This window comes from Pongo abelii, chromosome X (genome assembly GCF_028885655.2).
Source record: "Pongo abelii isolate AG06213 chromosome X, NHGRI_mPonAbe1-v2.0_pri, whole genome shotgun sequence".
Lineage (NCBI taxonomy): Eukaryota > Metazoa > Chordata > Mammalia > Primates > Hominidae > Pongo > Pongo abelii.
In genome coordinates this window covers 157,207,653-157,227,649 of record NC_072008.2, presented here as the reverse complement: position 1 = coordinate 157,227,649, position 19,997 = coordinate 157,207,653, and the positions used below count along the sequence as shown (strand labels likewise).

Sequence of the window (19,997 nt, the reverse complement as noted above, 5' to 3'; positions counted from 1 at the left end):
TGCGGGGCCGCTCCCGGGCTACGTGGGTTGCCCAGTCCGGGGCTGCCCAGTTGGGGTCTGGAAGCAGCAGAGTCCCAGGCTCACAAATCCCAAGTCAAGTCGACTGCTCTGCCGCCTTCAAAGCAGGCTGGTAACCAGTGGAGGTTCCAGTTACGTGCAGCAGTTGTTTTTCAAGCAGAAAGCTGAGTGAGAAAGGAGCCCTGCACTTCGTCACTTGTTGCAGCCTCATGGAGAGTGGCCCGTTTGGGATAAAAAGTATGTCCTTCTCATCAGCTCGCATGTTGGCTTCAAATTGAGAAGACGACAGTTCAGTTCAGGGCATTTCAGCATGAAAACAACAAGATGCAGTGGAGCCTGGGTTTTAACATGGAGGTCGGTTGTTTTTTCATTTTGTTTTGCCAACCTCGGCTTCTAGTGAAATAACATCAGGTCCTCTCAAACCCGAGACCACCATATGCCTGTCTCGTGCAGGAGTTCTGCATGGCTAGCAGGGGCCTTGCTTGCTGCTCTGGTCTCACTGCTGGGGAAGGCTGGCTGGCAAGCAGTCCCCTGGGCATCCTCTGTGCCTGATAAATACCGGGCTCTCTGGCTCACTCAGTAGTAACGTGTGTGGACAGGGACCCCACACCCTTAACACACAGGGCACAGGGGGTGGTGCGATTTCATCCAGGCCTTCCTAGCCCGGAAAAGGTGAACACCCCTTTGGGGTGGGGGCAGTTTGAGGCCTTAGAGAGCGCTGCACTTGCATGCGAAGGACTCATCGCCCTGACTGACTCTCAGGTGTCTCCAGACCTTTCCCCAAGTCAAGTCAAGTCGTCCACGTTTTCTCAAGGTTAGAGCTGAGGGCGTTTCTGACTTTACAATCAATCAATCAGTATTTCCTGTTTGTTTCAGCAAACATACTCAAGACTCATGATACATTTACGATTTAGTGAATGAATTAAATCACATAAAGGTACTTCTTTACATATATTAACTGTGCTTGACACACAGTAAACATTCAATCCATGTTATTTTATTACCGATTTTCCTCAAAGGAAAAATCTACTGAGATACTTAAAAAAGACCAGGGAGCAAACATATGATCATTTTCATTACATTTTGAAATACAGTGCAACAGATGAGACAAATACAATACTGTACCAGTTTTTAAAAACCTGAACCGTAAAGGTTTCGCATTCTAGTACACTTACTTAAAACAAAAATTGCTTAGATAACAAAACTATACTTCAAGTTGTTTTAGAAACAGTTCTGCACTAGGAACATACAGAGGAAAATGACCCGTTGTGCTTCTTTAAAATCGAATGAGCGTCTCTAGGGTCCTGCTGACGGAGCCCCCCCCCCACCACCACCAAGCCTCCGCCAGGTGAGGTTCCCAGGGCCCACTCCGGGCACCAGCTCCCCCCAGCTTGGCTTCTCTGGTTTGTCGACGGCATCATCCAGTCCACACTATGTTTAATAGTCCTAGTCAGCCAGGGGATTACATATTTCTGGGAAGAAAATGGCAAATGTCCCCATTAAAAAAAAATCAGTATATATCAATAACCCAGTATATCCATTCATAAATAAGCTTTCAGCTATGTTAGGAACGTAAAAGCTAATGTCGAACATGATTTAGCAACAAATCCCACATGTGATAAAAATGGAGAATTGATTTTAGGTTATCAAATTACCTTGAATAACTCTCTCTGGTATCTTATAGAAGGATAATTTTCCGTAAGAATCAGGAGGTTCCCAGTTAAAAAAAAAAAAAAATCCATTCTCTATGAAAAAACCCTTAACATATTTTCAAAAATAAGGTCAATCTGTAGGACTTTGCCTGGAATCCAGTAATTTGAAACCAACCAGCTAACACTGCTATGCAGTCACACGGGGGTTTGTTTGACCTTAGGAGCCGCTGCAGCCGCCTCTGCCTCTAAAGGCTGAATTCCTGCAGCCCGTGGCGGGGTGGGGTGGGGTGGAGGGGGGGCAGTTGCAGCAACGGGCACGGCACATGGGAGGGGCATGGCCTGCTGGGGCAGGACCCAGGTGTGCAATAGTCATCTGTGGCATGTCACACAGAGGAGCTCAGAGCTATGGCGCTCAAGTGGATTGAACCAATTGGTGGTAAATTAATTCCTGCGAGAACCGATGGGGTCACAGAGCTCAAAGTCAGTAAGTAAAGGTTCAGGAGCGGGAAGAGAGGGCTGACCAGCTGCGGTCGGCTCTGGGAAGGGAAAACCAAGGGAAGTGCGTGCTATGCTTTTCCAAACCAAAGCCACAGCACGGTGGCTGCTTTCAAATATGAACAGGCAGCCATGTGAGTAAGCTGAGTTGAAGGAATTGTGATAAAATGAGAAATGATTTCATACAGGCAAATAACATAAGAACAGACTTGCTTTGATCCCAGCAGCTGGCTGCGGTAAAGTGGGGGTAGGAAACATGGCCAGACAGCCCAGGAGCGAGTGACAGGCAGTGCTCCTTGAAGGAGCCAGAGGCCAGCACCTGTGCACAGCTGCCAGAGGCCTCGGTTTACCCTCAGCGGGGCTGGAAGACTGAGCATGGCCGCTTGGTGCCATCCCCATGAATGGGCTGAGCCGCCCCAAGAGGCGAGTACCAGAGTGAGGTGAGGACAGAACACGTTGCCCTTGAAATGACCATGTTCAAATCCCATTTCAAATGCACCACAGAAAAATGAGCATGAGGTTTGTTGGAAAAGAATTTCTCCCACAGTACAGTTGAGCTGATCCCTCCTCAGGTGACTATCCTAAACGTAAAAAAGGACATAGGAAAATAAAGGCCTGTTTCTCTTCTCTAAAAATACCTTATATGTACACAACAGTAATTGTTAGAGGAGGACCCCGTGCATGAAGAAAACTGTGGAACAGAGGGCAGTGGCCTGTCTTCTCCCCAAGTACTTCATTCAAAACAGTTTTCAAGTTGTGGCCAAGAGCTGAGGGAAGCCACGGGGCTGGCAATGCGTCTTGAAGTGAATGGTGTTTGTTGTTACTGAAGGATTTAAGTTGAAAAGAAAAGGCGTACAGCTTTCTTGAAGCTCAGTACTGCATTCCGTTCACTTAGTTTCTCCCAGGCTGCCTGAATGCTAGAAGTTGCTTCACAGGGTGGACGTGACAGACGGCTCCCCTGTGAAACCGCTGACAGGAGGGTAACGGGCTGTTCACAAAACGAAAAGCACTTGCCAACAGTGGGAGCTGTCACCTAGCCACAGCTAGGTGACACAGCTGGGCCTAATCCTAAAAGACAAGATCACAAGCTACAGCCATAACAGTGGTCGCCAGGTCCCCTTCCTGAGCCACCGGGAGACAGTGGAGCAGCAGGCTGGCCTCGCCCGTCAGACCGAGGTGTGGACGGAGGTGGCGGAGTGGGAGGGCGAGGAGCCCCGCTCAGATGAGGATGAGACGGCGCGCGTGGCCACCTCCCGCTGTAGGCCCTCCACACGCTTCTGCAGCTCCGCCCTGACGGCCAGCAGCTCCTTGAGATTCTGGTGAATGGGCATCTGGAGGGAGCAGAGACAAAGCTGCATTATCAGGCCATCCTCCTATCACAGCGTTTCCACATGGAGATGCTGTTGGCTTCAGGAGCTTTTCACCGTCCGGACTCCTGGAGTGGCCAAAGTCTCCTGAGGCGTTGATCGATCTCGCGTCAGGTGGACAATGGGACCCCATCCCATGAGCTTTGGCCGCCACTGAGGCTGCCCTGCAGCTCCGGGGGCCGAGCCGCTGAGCCGGGATGAAAAGGCACCATGGGGAGGTTCCCACAGTTTCTCAGAAGACAAGCAGGCGCGGGGACACTGCGCACCATGGATCAACCGAGGGCGCCGTGTGCAGACTCGGCACGAGCAGTGTCCTAAAGACTGTGCGTCAGAAATGTTTCCACGCAGACCCCTTTCCAGCATCTCCATTATCTCTGTATTTTTGCATTTTTATAAATAGCTCTGCTGACTGAAAAATCCTTCTGTTAAATCAGCACTTTTTACAACTTGAAGCTGTGTTTTCATCAACCAGAGCAGGATCTGCCAGAAGCCCCCTGGAGCGGGCAGTGCCGGCAGCGGGTTGGGGAGCCTCCCCAAGGGACCAACCCCTCCCTCCTTGCTCAGCATCACCGCAATGCCTCACCTTAATTAGCTTTTCTCTTTTAAACCCATCAACTGTGGGGTGGGGGTGAATATAAACAAGAAAGATTTTCCTGGGGCATATGGGACATCCAGTCCTGCTATTTTATAGTCATAGCACCCAACCCACTCGCCTAACAAGCTGTCCCCAGCAGCTACTAGGACGCCAGACATCCAAGACCCAGCTTTTCTCGCCTGGAGCTCTGGCTGGGGGCAAGGCTGACCAGAGTGAGAGGTCACCGACTGGGGCTGAGGGAGAAACAGGGTGGGGTCTGGGGAGCTCCCTAGCCTTCCCTTGTCTCTGATCCCGTGTGTAAACAGCAGCCACAGGGCTGGCTCCTAAGCCTCAGCCAGGCCATGTGACTGGCCACTTAACACCTTCCAGGGACTTCTTCCCCCTGCCCTGAGAGGGGCCTCGAGGCCCTGTGCAGTCTGGCCCCAGCCTGGCCCTCTGGCTCACCTTTCACCAGGTCCTGCCCCGACTCCCTCAAAGGCCGAGCTGCTCCACCCTGTGTGCCAATGGTGATTAGCCCTCCTGGAGGGAGGGGGGACAGAAGGTGGATGAGAGCGAGACCGCAAAAGGGCAGCCAGGTCCCTCTAATAACAAGGTGCTCAGTAACCAGCACCCAGTGGGCTGAGAAGAAATGACCCCCTTGGGCAGGCCACAGGAAGAAGAGAGGGGACAGGAGTGGAGTGTGATGGCAAAGGCAGATCCCAGAGGCCTCTGGGAGGTAGCACCAGCTCCTCTCTTACCCTTAGGACCCATCTGGTGTGTGTTTTCCTGTCTGTAGGATCATTTAATTCTGATCAGACAAGGGACGCCTTGCAATCAAGTTCCCATTATCCATCTACAGGCATGTGGCCTCAGCAAGAAGCAAGACACGCAGGGAAATACACCACTGACACACACCCAGGGCAGAGACCCAGCACAGCTCAAACGCACCACTATCATCTCTTCACCAGCTGTTTGCATCTTTTCTCACATATTTCTTTTTTTTTTGAGGTGGAATGCAGTCTCACTCTCTCTCCCAGGCTGGAGCGCAGTGGCCCGATCTCAGCTCACTGCAACCTCCACCTCCCGAATTCAAGCGATTCTCCTGCCTCAGCCTCCTGAGCAGCTGGGATTACAGATGCCCGCCACCACTGTGTCTGGCTAATTTTTGTATTTTTAATAGAGATGGGGTTTCACTATGTTGGCCAGGCTAGTCTCGAACTCCTGATCTCAAGTGATCTGCCCGCCTCGGCCTCCCAAACTGCTGGGATTACAGGCGTGAGCCACCACGCCCGGCCTACTCACATATTTTCATTTGCAACAAATCAAGGGCATGCCTGAAGGAATAGAAAACTTGGAGGCTTAAACAGAGGATTGTGTTAGAGAAAATTCCCGTCTAAGGGCCAGTCATGTTTGCCGCATGGGTGCTAGCATCACAAGACATACGGCAAGACAGTCCCAAAGGAAACAGGACGCCCCTGGGCCTTCCACACCCAGCCATCCTCTGATGGGTGCCCAAAGAACCCCTTTCTCGGCAGCCAATCGAGCCACTGCCTTCTCAGAGAAAAGAGGCCCAACAGGCTTGCATCTCCCCTGTTGTTTACCCTCCTGTACTCCCTCCCCTCCCCTCTCTGCCTCACCTGGCCCCTCAGGCCCTGTCACTGGACACCCACACCAGCCGCTGATCTCTGCCTGTCTTCAGTGCACTCCCCCACCCCCATTCCCACACCTAGGAGGTGTCCGACACATGCCTGTTGCATACAGGGTAACAAGCTGTGGCCCATGTACTCTTTTTCGGTTCTCTCTTCTGTGTAGCACAGTGGAGGGAGAATGCAAAAAGCAGGACCACCCACCTACTACCCTCCGAGCACAGTGCACTTGGAATGGATTCAATTCCTGCTCAGCAACCCCCTGTGAAGTCCCCGTGAGGCTCAGGACCCTGCTGCAGATCAGGCGGTGAGTCGCTGCCAGAGACGGGATCTGCCCCTGTCGGGGGCATCCTTCCACAACTACACGCACTGGGCAGCAAGATTTCAACCAAGTCACTGCTTCTCTGACCCTTCCCTCATTCTCTACATCGTGGAATTGCTGGGAGCGTTAACTGGGGTCATGTGTGTACAGAACCCGCTGGCACACAAGAGGACTGCAGGTTACAGGTGCTGTCGCTGTGGTTTCCATCATCACCACGATGTTGCAGGTGACTTCGCTTACACGTGTGAGAATCTGACCACATCTGGGAACAGATCTGTCACGCAGTTTGTAGGTTTTAGGAAAGATCTGTTCCCTGCCTCACATGGCGGGCAAGAATCTGAGCCTGGGTGCGCCCCTGTGGGACACCACTCTAACCCTCTCTGCTGCTCAGCATTTCTTCACCTCTGCAACCTGCTGCACAAGGGGTAACGTGGTGGGGGTACGGGGGTCTCCTGCAGTAATCGAGAGGCTCTGTTCAGCCAAAGGCACTTCAGATCAGGCATAGTTCTGTTGGATTTTCTGCTAATGTTAATGACATTCCACCAACCACCTGGTCCTTTGAGTCACCAAGAATATTACCTGGTAACCCTATGTGATTTAAATAACATAGTGACTTCTGACACTCTGTAGCCCATCTTCCCTGTTGCCAAAACAGATGAAATAGAAGCCACCCAGGACAGAATAACTCAGCAAGATGCCTAAGTAGAAATACACATCAGTGAAGAGGAAGGTGCTGGAAGGGGGATGTAGGCTTTGGTTCCCAAGTTGACCACTGACTGGAAAGAAGTGCTTGATGGGCCCCTGTGTTTAGCATCTCAAATAATGCACCTGAAGTCAGAAAGGAGGGCAGTGCCGGACCTAGACTCCAGTGACAGGGCAGCAGGTCACCCTGCACGTAGACTTCTTGGGCTGAAAGCCAGGAAAGAAGATGCTAATGGGACCAGCAACCTCTCACGCTCACTCATAGTTCCTGGGCACATGGGCCGTTTCAAAGACAGCTCGCCTTCAAACTCAGTTCTCATCTGGGGAAGGATTCAATCTAGTGACAAGCAGTTATGAGATTAATAACTTAAAGATCAATTAATAACAAGCAGGGACTAGTCTTGCAGAGCACAAAGTCTAAAGGGAGAGATAAATGTGATTTTTTTTTTTTTTTTTTTTTTGAGACAGAGTCTCACTCTGTCGCCCAGGCTGGAATGCAGTGGCACAATCTCATCTCAGCTCACTGCAACCTCCGCCTCCCAGGTTCAAGCGATTCTTGTGTCTCAGCCTCCTGAGTAGCTGGGATTATAGGCGCGCACCACCACACCTGGCTAATTTTTGTATTTTTAGTAGAGACGGGGTTTCGCCATGTTGGTCAGGCTGGTCTCAAACTTCTGACCTCGTGATCTGCCCGCCTCGGCCTCCCAAAGTGCTAGGATTACAGGCGTAAGTTACTGTGCCCGGCCAGAAATGTAAATTTTTTTAAAAAGAGGAAGAAGGAAGAAGGAAGCTAAGTTGATGCCAGGAGCTCAGATGGTGGCCAAGTGGCAGAGGGTGTGGGGAGCTGGAGCCATCGGGCAGTCACAGAAGGTGATGTCTGGGCTGTTAGGCAGGAGCAAAAAAGGCCTCTCCGGAGGAAGGTGGAGCGTGGACACAAGGCAGACTGAGGCAGGGAGAGTAGGTAGAAAGCTGTCCCAATATCCCAGAGGACTGGGTGTGGAGGGGAGACCTGAGGGAGAGGCCAGTGGGGACAGGACAGGTTTAGGGTGGGCAGGTGTGAGTCCTCTGTAGGCTGAGGGGCAAGAGCCACCACAGGTAGAAGGAATAAATGCAGGTTCAAGGGGCTGGAGAGAGCAGATGTGCAGGAGGAACTGGCCTGCAGCAGAGGGGTGCACCTCTTCATTCACTCACACGTTCACTCAGTCACATCTGTCGAGTCTCTGTTAGTTGCCAAACACCATGCTAGATCCTGAGGGCCATGTGGTTTCAAAGCCTGTGGTCTGTAGGGGCAGCAGGCAGGCAAACAGGCCGGTGCAGTGTCGAGTGCTTTGGGGAATTCTACAGACCGATTATTAGCAGCACCTCCGCTCTCTTTCTCAAAGTACGCTAGTTTGGGCAATAAACATAGGGCCACCAGAGCACTAGGTGAACAGGGAAGAGGGCGCTCAACGGGAAAGGCTCCAGGGCAGCACAAGTCCCAGCAGTGCCCTGGCTAGTGGGAGAGGGACACAGATGCAAGTCTCTTCTATCCAAGGAAGACTCCGGGAAGAGCTGAAAGAGGTGGTCAAACACTAGTTGTTTTCATACATGTGAAGACACAAAGGGCGGCTCATTCACACGGGGGATCTGCTTCAAGCAGGGGCAGGGCGTGTACAGGGGAGATGTGGCTAAGGGCACCCTGGGATGCAGGAGCACCCCCACAGCCAGGACTCCTTCCCACCTCCCCAGGCCCAGCGTACAAGTACTGGGCTGAGTGGGCACCCATCACAGTGTTCTGGAAAACACTCCTGAGGTCGTAAGGGTGGCAGGGCCAACTCAGAGGGTCCAGAGGAGAAAAGCATTTGCAGCGGAAGCTTTGTGGAACAAAACAGAAAGCCATCTAGGAAAGAAGAGGCAAGTGATGACCAGCCTGGTCTGTGGTAGAGGGCAAAGGATCCAGTGAGGAGTGGCCAAGCAGCGGCCTGGGGCAGCGGGGCGCACCCAGCAGATGGAGCATGGAGCTAAGGCCACCAGTGAGGGAGCTTTCCAGCTGGCAGGCCAGGGTACTATAGTGACGTATCCTTGAGGTTCCAGGGCCAGGCAGCTGGAAAGGAACATGAGCAGTTCAGACTCTGCCCCATGGCTAGTGGAGCGTGGAGACGATCTAGAGATCATGAAGACCCCAGGTGAGAGGGATGGGGGAGCAGGAGGGTGGAGAGGAAAGGCAGATTTCTGTATCATTGGCTGACAGAGCAATGCTATTAAACAATGCCCTGGGTACACGCTCCTGATAGACTGCAGTTAAACTCTGAGAGTATTCAACTCAAAAGAAAAATCTCAGGCCTGGCGCGGTGGTGCACGCCCATAATCCCAGCACTTTGAGAGGCTGAGGCGGGCGGATCACTTGAGGTCAGGAGTTTGAGACCAGCTGGGCCAACATGGCGAAACCCCGTCTCTACTAAAAATACAAAAATTAGCCAGGCATGGTGCTGTACACCTGTAATCCCAGCTACTTGGGAGGCCAGAGCAGGAGAATCACTTGAGCCTGGGAGGCAGGGGTTGCAGTGAGCCAAGCTCATGCCACTGCACTCCAGCCTGGGTGACGAGCAAGACTCTGTTTCAAAAAATAAATAAATAAAAAAGAAAAAAGTCTCAGCAGACAGTTGTCTGTCCATGGAGGTACAGGCTGCCTCTATCTGTCTTCTTCACCACCCAGAACCAACCATGCCCTGGCCACCCATGTGGAGACTGGGGGTGCGGGGCAGGACTGAATCCAAACCACGACACAGTGGAGGATGTGGGAAGCCCTTCGGGAACCCGCAGCCAGAGCTCAGCCACTGAACACAAAGAGAGGACACAGGCTTGACGGACTGGCCCCTGTAGTGCACCATTCTCTAATTTTGTTCAATCTCAGAAAATATTACAGTGAAAAAGTGTGGTGGGGAGGGGCAAACTCTCCCCCTTCTTCAAAGGGGCACCTGTTCTGTGATTCAAGCACCTGCCTTCCTACTGCTGGACTAACAGGGCCTATACACTGTAACCCTGATGCATTTTCCACACGCCTTTCTACCACCTCTACGTGGAAACAGGGAAAAGGGCTGACACCCCAACCCCCATATCTGCAGGTAAAGTAGTTTATAAGATGAAGGGCCAAGCACTGGAGCACATAGCATTTTATGTACCTCATCAGTACGAGACAGAAGTGCTAAGACTTTTTAACTTTAACCCAGCAAACATCATCAGAGTTGGTGTATGGGTGGAAACTCCTGGAACATGAATGCAAAGGATTGAACCCTGACAGGAGAGGGCAGAAGACGGTCAGTATGGTAAGTTAATATCTACCATTAACACAGTTTCATACCACCATCTTTACTTGGAAAAAAAGGCAAACTCTCTCATTCATGAAAAGAAAAACAAAAAGATACCTGAGGTCTCATCCGTGGATTCCATCGCACATAATAGTTTACCCACAATTCCAAATGACTCAGACTGGCAACAGGATATAACACGTGGTTTTCGTAATTCACAAAGAAGGGATTAGAAAACTCGTCTAGCTGGCTATTGATATACGACCATAAAGATATCGTCTTTGTATATACATCCTGAAAAACAAAAAAGGACATTGGAAATAAACTTTTCTTCATATCATCAAGAATTAGTATTACACCGAGAAAAGGACTTGAATAATGAAGTGAATTCAAATGCTGAAAAATTCATGAACATTTACTAGGTCCCAGCCCCACCTTCTTCCCACTCATGGCGGGATGAAATGAAAACACACTGCTTGCTGTCTTGCAAAAACAGATTGCTGAAGTTAGGTAGCATCCGACAACTGTGTCTATGGAAAGGCAGAGTGAGAACCTTCTAACAACCACGGGATGATAGGACCCACCAATAACAAATATGATTTTAAATTCTGGTGTAAGGTTTGCTTTTGTAGGCTGGGCACAGTAGCTCAAGCCTATAAGGCCAGCACTTTGGGAGGCCACATTGCGAGGACTGCTTGAGGCAGGAGTTTGAGACTAGCCTGGGCAACACAGTGAGACTTTGTCTCTACAAAAAAAATAAATTTAAAGATTAGCCAAGTATAGTCCCAGCTCCTCAGGAGGCTGACGTGGCAGAATTGCTTGAGGCCAGGAGTTTGAGGCTGTAGTGAGCTATGATTGTGCCGCTGTACTCCAGCCTGGGCAATAGAGCAAGACCCTGCCTCTAAAAGAAAATAGAGCTTTTGTGACTCCTTTTTTTTTTTTTTTTTTTTTTTTTGAGATGGAGTCTCACTCTGTCACCCAGGCTGGAGTGCAGTGGCATGATCTCAGCTCACTGCAATGTCTGCCTCCCGGGTTCAAGCAATTTTCCTGCCTCAGCCTCCCGAGTAGCTGGGGACTACAGGCGCACGCCACCATGCCCGGCTAATTTTTGTATTTTTTGGTGGAGATGGGGATTCACTGTGTTGCCCAGGCTGGTTTCGAACTCTTGACCTCAAGTGATCCTCCCACCTTGGCCTCCCAGAGTGCTAGGATTACAGGCGTGAGCCACCACACCACCTGGCTGTGACTCTTAATATTGAGAAATGAGAACAGATTTTACAGTTAAGATTCCTTGTGCTGGAAAATCATAGCTATCTGGAGGAAAATGTGCTGTGGTGCAGGCTGGAGAAGCTTTATAAAGACAAGTAAATATATCACTAAGCTATCTCTTCTTCCCCTAATTTTGTAGTACACTATTCAGAAACACTGCACCTACTTGCATTGCTCATCTGAACAAAAACACCCAAATGTGCAGGCATGGTGAGGCAGGTAAATATTAAACAATGGATCAAGCACAATGACAAAGTCAAATGAGAAAATGGCAAGGCCAACAGCATTTTCTCCCATTCTGCTGCTGACTTCCCATGAGCTAGCTAAATACAGGAACGTTCAATTAGGACCATTTCAATTTTTATACATTTATTTATTTATAAGAGAAACACCAACAAAAATTCAAAGGATCTGGAATAGCTAAAATAATCCTGAAAAAGAACAAAGTAGGACTCATACTTCCCATTTTCAAAACTTACCACAAAGCTACAGTAATCAATGCCAGCGGTGCTGGCGTAAGGACAGACATGCAGATCAATGGAACAGAATAGAAAGCACAGAAATGAACTCTCTGACATTTACGGTCAACTGATCTTCAACAAGGTTGGCGAGAAAATTGAATGAGGGAAAGAAAATCTTTCCAACAAATGGTGCTGGGACAGCTAGATAGCCAACACACAAAAGAATGAAGTTGGATCCTTAATTCACACTGTATACAAACGTTACCTCAAAACAGATCACAGACCTAAATGTAAGACCTAAAAGTATAAAGCTCTTAGAAGAAAACAGGAGCAAATCTTCATGACTTTGGGTTAAGCAATGGTTTCTTAGATGATACCAAAAGTGTAAGCAGCAAGAGAAAAAATAGATAAATTGCACTTCATCAAAATTAAAAACTTTTGTGCTTCAAAGAACACCATGAAGAAAGTAAAAAAAACAACCCATAGAGTGGGATAAAATTTTTGCAAATCATGTATCTTATAAGGGACTTGAATATATAAACAATGTATAAGGAACTCTTACAACTCCATAATAAAAAGGACAAACACCACAATTTTAAAATGAACTAAGGAGCTGAATACACATTCTCCACAGAAGACATGCAAATGGCCAATAAGCACATGGAGATATGCTCAACATCATTAGTCGCTGGGGAAATGCAAATCTAAAACCACAACATACCACTTCCCACTTACTAGGATGGCTATAATTTTTTTAAAAAGGAAAATAGTAAGCGTTGGTGAAATGTGGAGAAATTGGAAGCCTCAGACATTGCTCGTGTGTGCAACTGCTTTGGAAAACAATCTGGCGGTTCCTCAATAGGTTAAACATAGTTGCCACATGACCCGGCAATTCCACTCGTAGGTATAAATGAATGAAGGCGTATGTCCACATAAAAACTTGCACATGAATAGTTATAGTAGCATTATTCCTAAAAACCAAAATGTGGAAACAACCCAAATTTCTATCAACCAATGAATGGATAAACAAAATGTGGTCTATCCATATAATGGAATATTGCTCAGCCATAAAAAGGATGTATTGGTGCATAGATGAACCTTGAAAACATTATGCTAAGCAAAGGAAGACAGTCATATAAGTTCACCTATTGTATAATTCCATTTCTATGAAATGTCCAGAATAGGCAAATCCGTAGAGACAGAAAGCAGATTGATGGTTGCTAGGGGATAGGGGTGGGGGAAATGGGAAGTGACTGCTACCGAGTATGCCATTTCTTTTGGGGGTGACAGAAATTTTATAAACTTAGGCCAGGCACAGTGGCTTACACCTATAATCCCAGCACTTTGGGAGGCCGAGGCAGGAGCATCACTTGAGGCCAGGAGTTTGAGACCAGCCTGGGCAACATAGCAAGACCCCACTCGCTAAAAAAATAGAAATAAAGAAATTTTATGAAATTAAATATTGATGATGGCTGCACAATATGTGAATATGCTAGAACCATGAAATTGTACACTTTAGATGGGTGAATTTTATGGTAAATTATGTATCAAGAGAGCTCATTTTTATAAGAATGAATTTTGCACTCCCCCTCTCAAAAAAAAAAAAAACAAGATAAAACCATGGTTAAAATTCTACATATGAACTTCATTCTTCTGCTTCTGATTTTATTTGTTTTAAATAGCTCTGAGATATAATTCACGTAACATAAAACTCACTCTTTTAAAAACTGTTTTTCTTTTTATTAGGAGGTTAACAAGTCCCCATCACACTGGGCCCGCAGGAGTGTGGATTTTACTCTAACTGCAGTGGGAAGCAGGGGAGAGGCACATGATCAGATTTCAGTTACTGAATGCTCACTCTGCTTGCTATGTTTAGAATGGACTACTGAAGGTCAGAAAGAGAATGAGGGAAGCCCATTCCTGGGTTTCTGCCTTAGTCCAGATGTGACACAGTAGGAGCGTGAGACAGTAAGGGCTTGAGCTAGGCTTATAGCTGTAAGGCAGTTAAGAAGTGGCAGATTAAGAATATACTTTGGGCCAATAATCCTAGCACTTTGGGAGGCTGAGACGGGAAGATCACCTGAGGTCAGGAGTTTGAGACCAGCCTGCCCAACATGGTGAAACCCTGTCTCTACTAAACATACAAAAAATTAGCCAGGCGTGGTGGCGGGTGCCTATAATCCCAGCTACTCGGGAGGCTGCGGCAGGAGAATGGCTTGAATGTGGTAGGCGGAGCTTGCAGTGAGCTGAGATCGCGCCACTGCACTACATCCCGGGCAACAAGAGCAAAACGCCGTCAAAAAGAAAAAAAAAAGAAAGAAAGAAAGAAAAAGAATATACTTTGGGACAAGGCCAGCAGCATTCACCAGGGGACTGGATGTGGTAGCTAGGGTGAGGGTGAGGGAGGGGTGAAAGGTGACTCCCGTGTATTTGGCCTCGGCATCTGGATGGCCAGTGGTGCTGTGTACTGAGATGCAAAAGAGCAGGGGAGGAGCAGGAAAAGGCATTTAGGTCCCTGAGGCGAGACAAAGTCACTTAGAAAGACAGAACAAGAATCGAGGAGAGAAGAGGACCTGGGACTGGGCCCAGGTGACTCCAACTTTAGAGACTGGTTAAAATGGCAGCCAGTCAAGGAGACCGAGCAGGGGAGGCCGACGAGGCAGGACCAGGTGGGGTCACAGAATGAGGGCGCTGTCAACTGTGGGGAGGCTGCTGAGAGAGGGGGAGGCAGGCGTTACTGACAGACTGTTTTCTCCTGAATTCTATACTGTCCTAACATACTCGGCTCACAGGCAGTGGTCCTTGTCTATTAACAGGACCATATACTCCTTAAGCTGCCTTTTTCCAATGCCTTCTCACTTTTGACCACGTCTCTCTTTTATCCCACACTGAGGAAAAAAGAAAGAAATGATATGTAACTCTGAGAAGTTTGGTAACTGCTTCTTTACTACTTTGATGTAAAAAAGTGTTAGCTTGCTACCTAAAGTGGGCCTTTTGGCTAATCAGCAGACTCCATTTCCAAGGCCTTCAAGTACCATCTGGCTACCACCACAGAGGATGAAAAGCAGAATCCCACGGTTTTGGAGTTGGTGCAGCGGAGACTACATGAACTCAGAGTCAGGAGGTCCAGGGTCTAGCACTCATCTACTCTTGAGAGAGCCACAGGCTCGCTGGGTCCCAGCCCCCCATGCCTAGAAAGGAAGGAGTTTGTGTTAGACACATGCGGTGGGGCTGGCCAGAACCCTGGGAGGGCATTTACAGTCAGCAAAAGCACCAGAGCGCAGTCCTCCCTCCCCTCAGCCCTCCTACAGTGGCACTTCCGAGGAGAGGTGCCTGAACCACAGGGAAAGCAACAGACAAGGATGCAGCATACTCACCTCTTTGAATCGCTGCTGTTCACAGTTGCACAAAAAGGTCCCAAAAAGACAGCTATAAAGGTGATCCAAAATTGTAATCAAGAATAGCTCATTAAACTCGAATGCTGAAGGAAACTTAAATGAAGAGAAAAATAAGGTTTAGTCATAGAGTCCAATTTCTAAAAGTAATATTACTTTTTTATGAAAGACAGCGAAACTACAACTTGGAATATAGTCAAAGATTTAAAGGAAGACTGAGCCCATGTAAAGTTCAACTACCTACAGTTTTAGGTCCAAACTTATAGATCTGGCTGAGAAACAACCAGCAGCAACTAAATTTATTGTACTCAATGCCCAGAAAAGCTTATGTAGCTTCCACTTCTCACCATGGCAGTAGGACAGAGCCCAGACTCACCCTTCTGCCAGAAACATCTAGCAAGCTGGATACAATATAAGAAATGACTGTTTTCAGACACTGGCAACAGGCAGTACTGGACCGTGACCCTGAGAGAAGGGAAACAAATGAGGGGAGCCCTCTATTGTGCCAGCTTCCCCGCTGCAGCCACATCCCAGGTCAGGGGTAAGGGGAGCAGTAGATCCAGTTATAACATGTACCCAAAGTGACTCAAGAAGAATAGAAAATCCGAATAGCTCTGCATCTATTAAACAACTCCTAGTTAAGAACCTTCCTACAAAGACAACTCCATGACCATACACCCCTGAATTCTTTTTTTTTTTTTTTTTTTTTGAGACGGAGTCTCTCTCTGTTCCCCCAGGCTGGAGTGCAATAGCGCCATGGCGCCATCTCGGCTCACTGCAACCTCCGCCTCCCAGGTTCAAGTGATTCTCCTGCCTCAGCCTCCTGAGCAGCTGGGATTACAGGTGCGCACCACCACGCCTAATTTTTGTATTTTTAGTAGAGACGGGGTTTCACCATGTTGGCCAGGCTGGTCTCGAACTCCTGACCTCGTGATCCACTCGCCTCAGCCTCCCAAAGTGCTGGGATTCCAGCACGCCTGACTTCTTACTAGTGTAAATGAGCAAGCTGAACCTGGCAATATATTTTAGAAAGGTAATACAACATGACCAAGTGGGGGTTTACTTTACGAATGTAAGCCTGGCTTAACATATGAAAATATATGTTACAAAACAAATCAATTACTGTAATTCACCATATTGGCAGAGTGAGGAAGCAAAACCACAGATCGTCTTGATTGTTTTAGGTAATTCTTGATGGGGTTTTGCAGAATTCCAATGAAGACTATTACTATTGCCAGCAGGTTCTAGCCAGTAGCTGGCGTGTTGTGGCCATGAGATGATCTGGAAGTGATAATAATTACCCTAACAGCAGGCATGTGCTGAGTGCCTACCATGTGCCAGAACTCTAATGTAAAAACACAGTAAAATATTCATCACCTACTCAATGAAGCAAAGCCAAATACCCAGCATACTTGTATTTAAGTCGGTTTACTTAAAAACCTATTCTTCAATCAGGGTGCTGTGTGCACACTATCATGACAAATCTTCACGTCTCCAGAATGATCACATCAGGATCACTGGTAGACAAGTTTATTTTTTAGTTTAGCTTTACTACTAGACTAGCACCAGGCTTTTCAATTAGAACAATGGTCAATCCAGGACTGTCCAAACTCCACCTGAAAACTGTTTTCTTCACCGGGCTATTACATTAGCTGACTTAAGGAATTATGCTCAGATACCGTGGAGTAAGATTTGCTTCTCTCTCCATCTTAAGGATTGCTCTCAGAAACACACAACTCTCTTCTAAGGAATCCCATCAGAATATTACTGCTTCAGAAACCTCTGGAAACTAATTCTGGTGGTTCTTACTGGCATCGTTGTTCTTAGATGAACTAAATCAATGATGTGATGTCTCTGGCTGAAATGCTAACAATATCTACTGGTTAATCCTTTCTTGGAGCCTTTAAGATTGCCCCTTGCAACTCTGACGGTGGCCTCACATTTCAAACGGCTATCTTTCTCTATTTCTCTCTCTCTCTCTCTCTCTCTCATTCATGCATTTATTTATTTAGATAGGGTCCCACTTTGTTGCCCAGGCTGGAGTGCAGTGGTGCGACTGTGGTTCACTGCAGCCTCAACGTCCCAGGCTCAAGTGATCCCTCCCACTTCAGCCTGCCAAGTAGCTGGGACTACTGCCACAACCCAGCTAGTTTTTTTTTTTGTTTTTTTTTTCGTAGAGACAAGGTCTCCCTATGTTACCTAGGCTGGTCTTGAGCTCCTGATCTCAAGTGATCCTCCCATCTCGGCCTCCTAAAGTGCTGGGATTATAGGCATGAGCTACCGTGCCCGGCTCAAATAGCTATGTTTTAACAGGCCAGGCACACTATGTCCAGTTTTCCCAGGACTTCTCTATGCTGCTTAGTTATGCCCTATTCATAAATTATTGGCACCACAGAAGTTGTGAATTATAAGCAAATATATGACATTTTTGTGTACTGAAGCCTTATTAAATCAAGGACAGGAATGAAAGATCCAGGGTTTTGTCCTATATTTTATAATTCTCAAACTTTTAAAAATAAATGTTTACTAAAAGATAGCAAATTATTGACATATTTTCAAGCCATATAAGTGCTATGAACTGAATATCTGTATCCCCCCAAAATTTCTATGTTGAAATTCTAATCCCCAAGGTGTAGTACGAGGAAGTGGGGCCTTTGGGAAGTGATCAGGTCACGAGGGTAGAGCTCTCGTGAATGGGATTAGTGCTCTTCTAAAAGAAGCCCAAGAGAGTTCTCTTGTCGCTTCCATGATGTCAGGTTACAATGAAAAGACAGCTAATCTATGAACCAGGAAGCAAGCCCTCACCAGACACTGAATCTGCTGGGGCCTTGATGTTAGATTTCCCAACCTCCAAAACTGTGAGAAAGAAGTTTCTGTTGTTTATAAACCACCTCATTTATGATATTTTGTTACAGCAGCCCAAACAGACTATGACAATGAGTCTTCATTCCTTGCCCCTGAGCCTGCATTGTAGATCTGGGAGCTTGGAAAGGTGTGTTCTAGAGTCAGTGACAACAAGCCTTATTCTGGTCACTGGGTACCAGATATGGGAGGTCAAAGTGGGCAGGGCTCAGTCCAAGCCCATTGGCACCCATGAAAACTGGAAAACAAAGGCTCCACCTACTCATGTTGGGTCAAGACTGCCATTTATACTCAGGGGCTGTCATGGCATTAAGCTCAACTCAAAAAACAGCTCATTGGGGGAAACAGTAGCAAGTGGAGTAATACAAACGAAAGATTAGGTCGCTGCAATTCATAGTTTGTTTTGGCCTCTTCTCCTGGAAACTGTACCTTTTACCTAAAAGTATGATTTCCGAAAATACATAGCACAGTAATCTATAATAAAATTCTGCACCTCTTTTTTGTTTTAGAGACAGGGTCTCACTCTGTCACCCAGGCTGGAGTGCAGTGGTACAATCATAGTTCACTGTAACCTTGAACTCCTGGACTCAAGCAATCCTCCTGCCTCAGCCGCCCGAGTAACTGGGACTACAGGTGCACACCACCATGCCTGGCTAATTTTTTAATTTTTTTTTTTTGAAGAGATGGGCAGGGGGGTCTCACTATGTTGCCCAGGCTGGTCTTGAATTCCTGGCCTCAAGCGATCCTTCCACCTCAGCCTCCTGAGTCGCTGAGATTATAGGCGTGAGCCACCACACCTGGCCCCAATTCTGCACCTCTTGAGGAACAAAAATATCAATGACTATTAAACCTATCCAGACGAGTAAGGATTGTATTAAACTATGGATATTATAGAGTGTCTTTGGGACTCTAAAGAGTCCTTCAATTATTTTTCCCTTAGTTTCTTTGTTCACATACAGACTAGTTCATTTTATTCTGATATTTCTGACAATTTTATGCTGCATAGCTTACTTAACAGTAGGCAACCCAAAAATAATCTTTCATATGACTGCATCTTATACCTGCTATATATCTCATTCATTTGTTAATGAACTGATAAAGACTAGTCATTGATGTCTGTGCTAATGCATTAACAATGTAATTTTAAAAGAAATTAATTATACACACATTTCACAGACAGAATCTTAGAGCTGTGAGAGGCATCTGAAATCTTCTAATTTAAACCCCTTATTTTCTTAAAATCCAATAAAAGCACAAAAATGACATGGCTTAGATATGAAAACAGGCACTAAGCAGTATAAAGAATGGAGGTCAGTTTGAAGATGTTAAAAAATCCACATTTGGGAGGAATAAGCTATTTCACATCCACAAAAATGGTGCTTATCCCTTTAGAAGCACTGCAATTATTTTTTTGTGTTCAACCTTTTTATGGAATTTTTCTAAAATGTGTTTCATACTTTCTTGTCCTAACCTGAACATGACAATCATTTAACTTTGTTATTGGCTCAGCATCAACACAAATAGCAACAGTGCCTGGCTCTATAAAACAGTAAGGCTTCAGGCCAGTCTTCGTGCTTCTGGAGTGTGTTTGCTGCTACCTTTCACCTGCACCATCAGCACACCTACCTCTGGGACCAGCCCCTCTTACCCGGGCCAGCTCTCTAACAGGCTATCTTTAATCACCTGTGACCTGGCCATCAGCTCATGTGAGACCCCAATCAGTTTGTTGAAGCTGGGTGTAAAAGTCAGTGTTAATTTCTAAGTGAGGGCCTGAGGACTCCATGAAATCTACTTTGGCTATTGAGACTCCCTCCCCTTTGTTCCTTATTTCTAAAGGTATGTCTCTGTGCTCCCTTGTCACTGAAAATGTGATCTGTGACCCGCTGGCATCACCTGAGAGCTTATCAGAAATGTGGCATCTCAGGCTCTGCCTCAGCCCCACTGAAT

General features: G+C 47.2%; 1 protein-coding gene across 3 annotated transcripts in view; it reads right to left on the bottom strand.

Annotated features, from left to right (window-relative positions):
* Positions 1–999: 999 nt before the first annotated feature.
* The window catches only part of MTMR1 (myotubularin related protein 1), a 73,561-nt gene continuing 54,563 nt past the window's right edge, over positions 1,000–19,997 (bottom strand). For all 3 annotated transcript variants that reach the window (XM_009235368.4, XM_054545196.2, XM_009235369.4), the window contains 3 exons: positions 15,171–15,284; positions 10,181–10,357; positions 1,000–3,496 (listed from right to left, as the gene is read on the bottom strand). In XM_009235368.4, the coding sequence (XP_009233643.1) occupies positions 3,332–3,496; positions 10,181–10,357; positions 15,171–15,284 (456 nt within the window). In that variant the 3' untranslated portion in view covers positions 1,000–3,331. The remainder of the gene's footprint in view (positions 3,497–10,180; positions 10,358–15,170; positions 15,285–19,997) is intronic.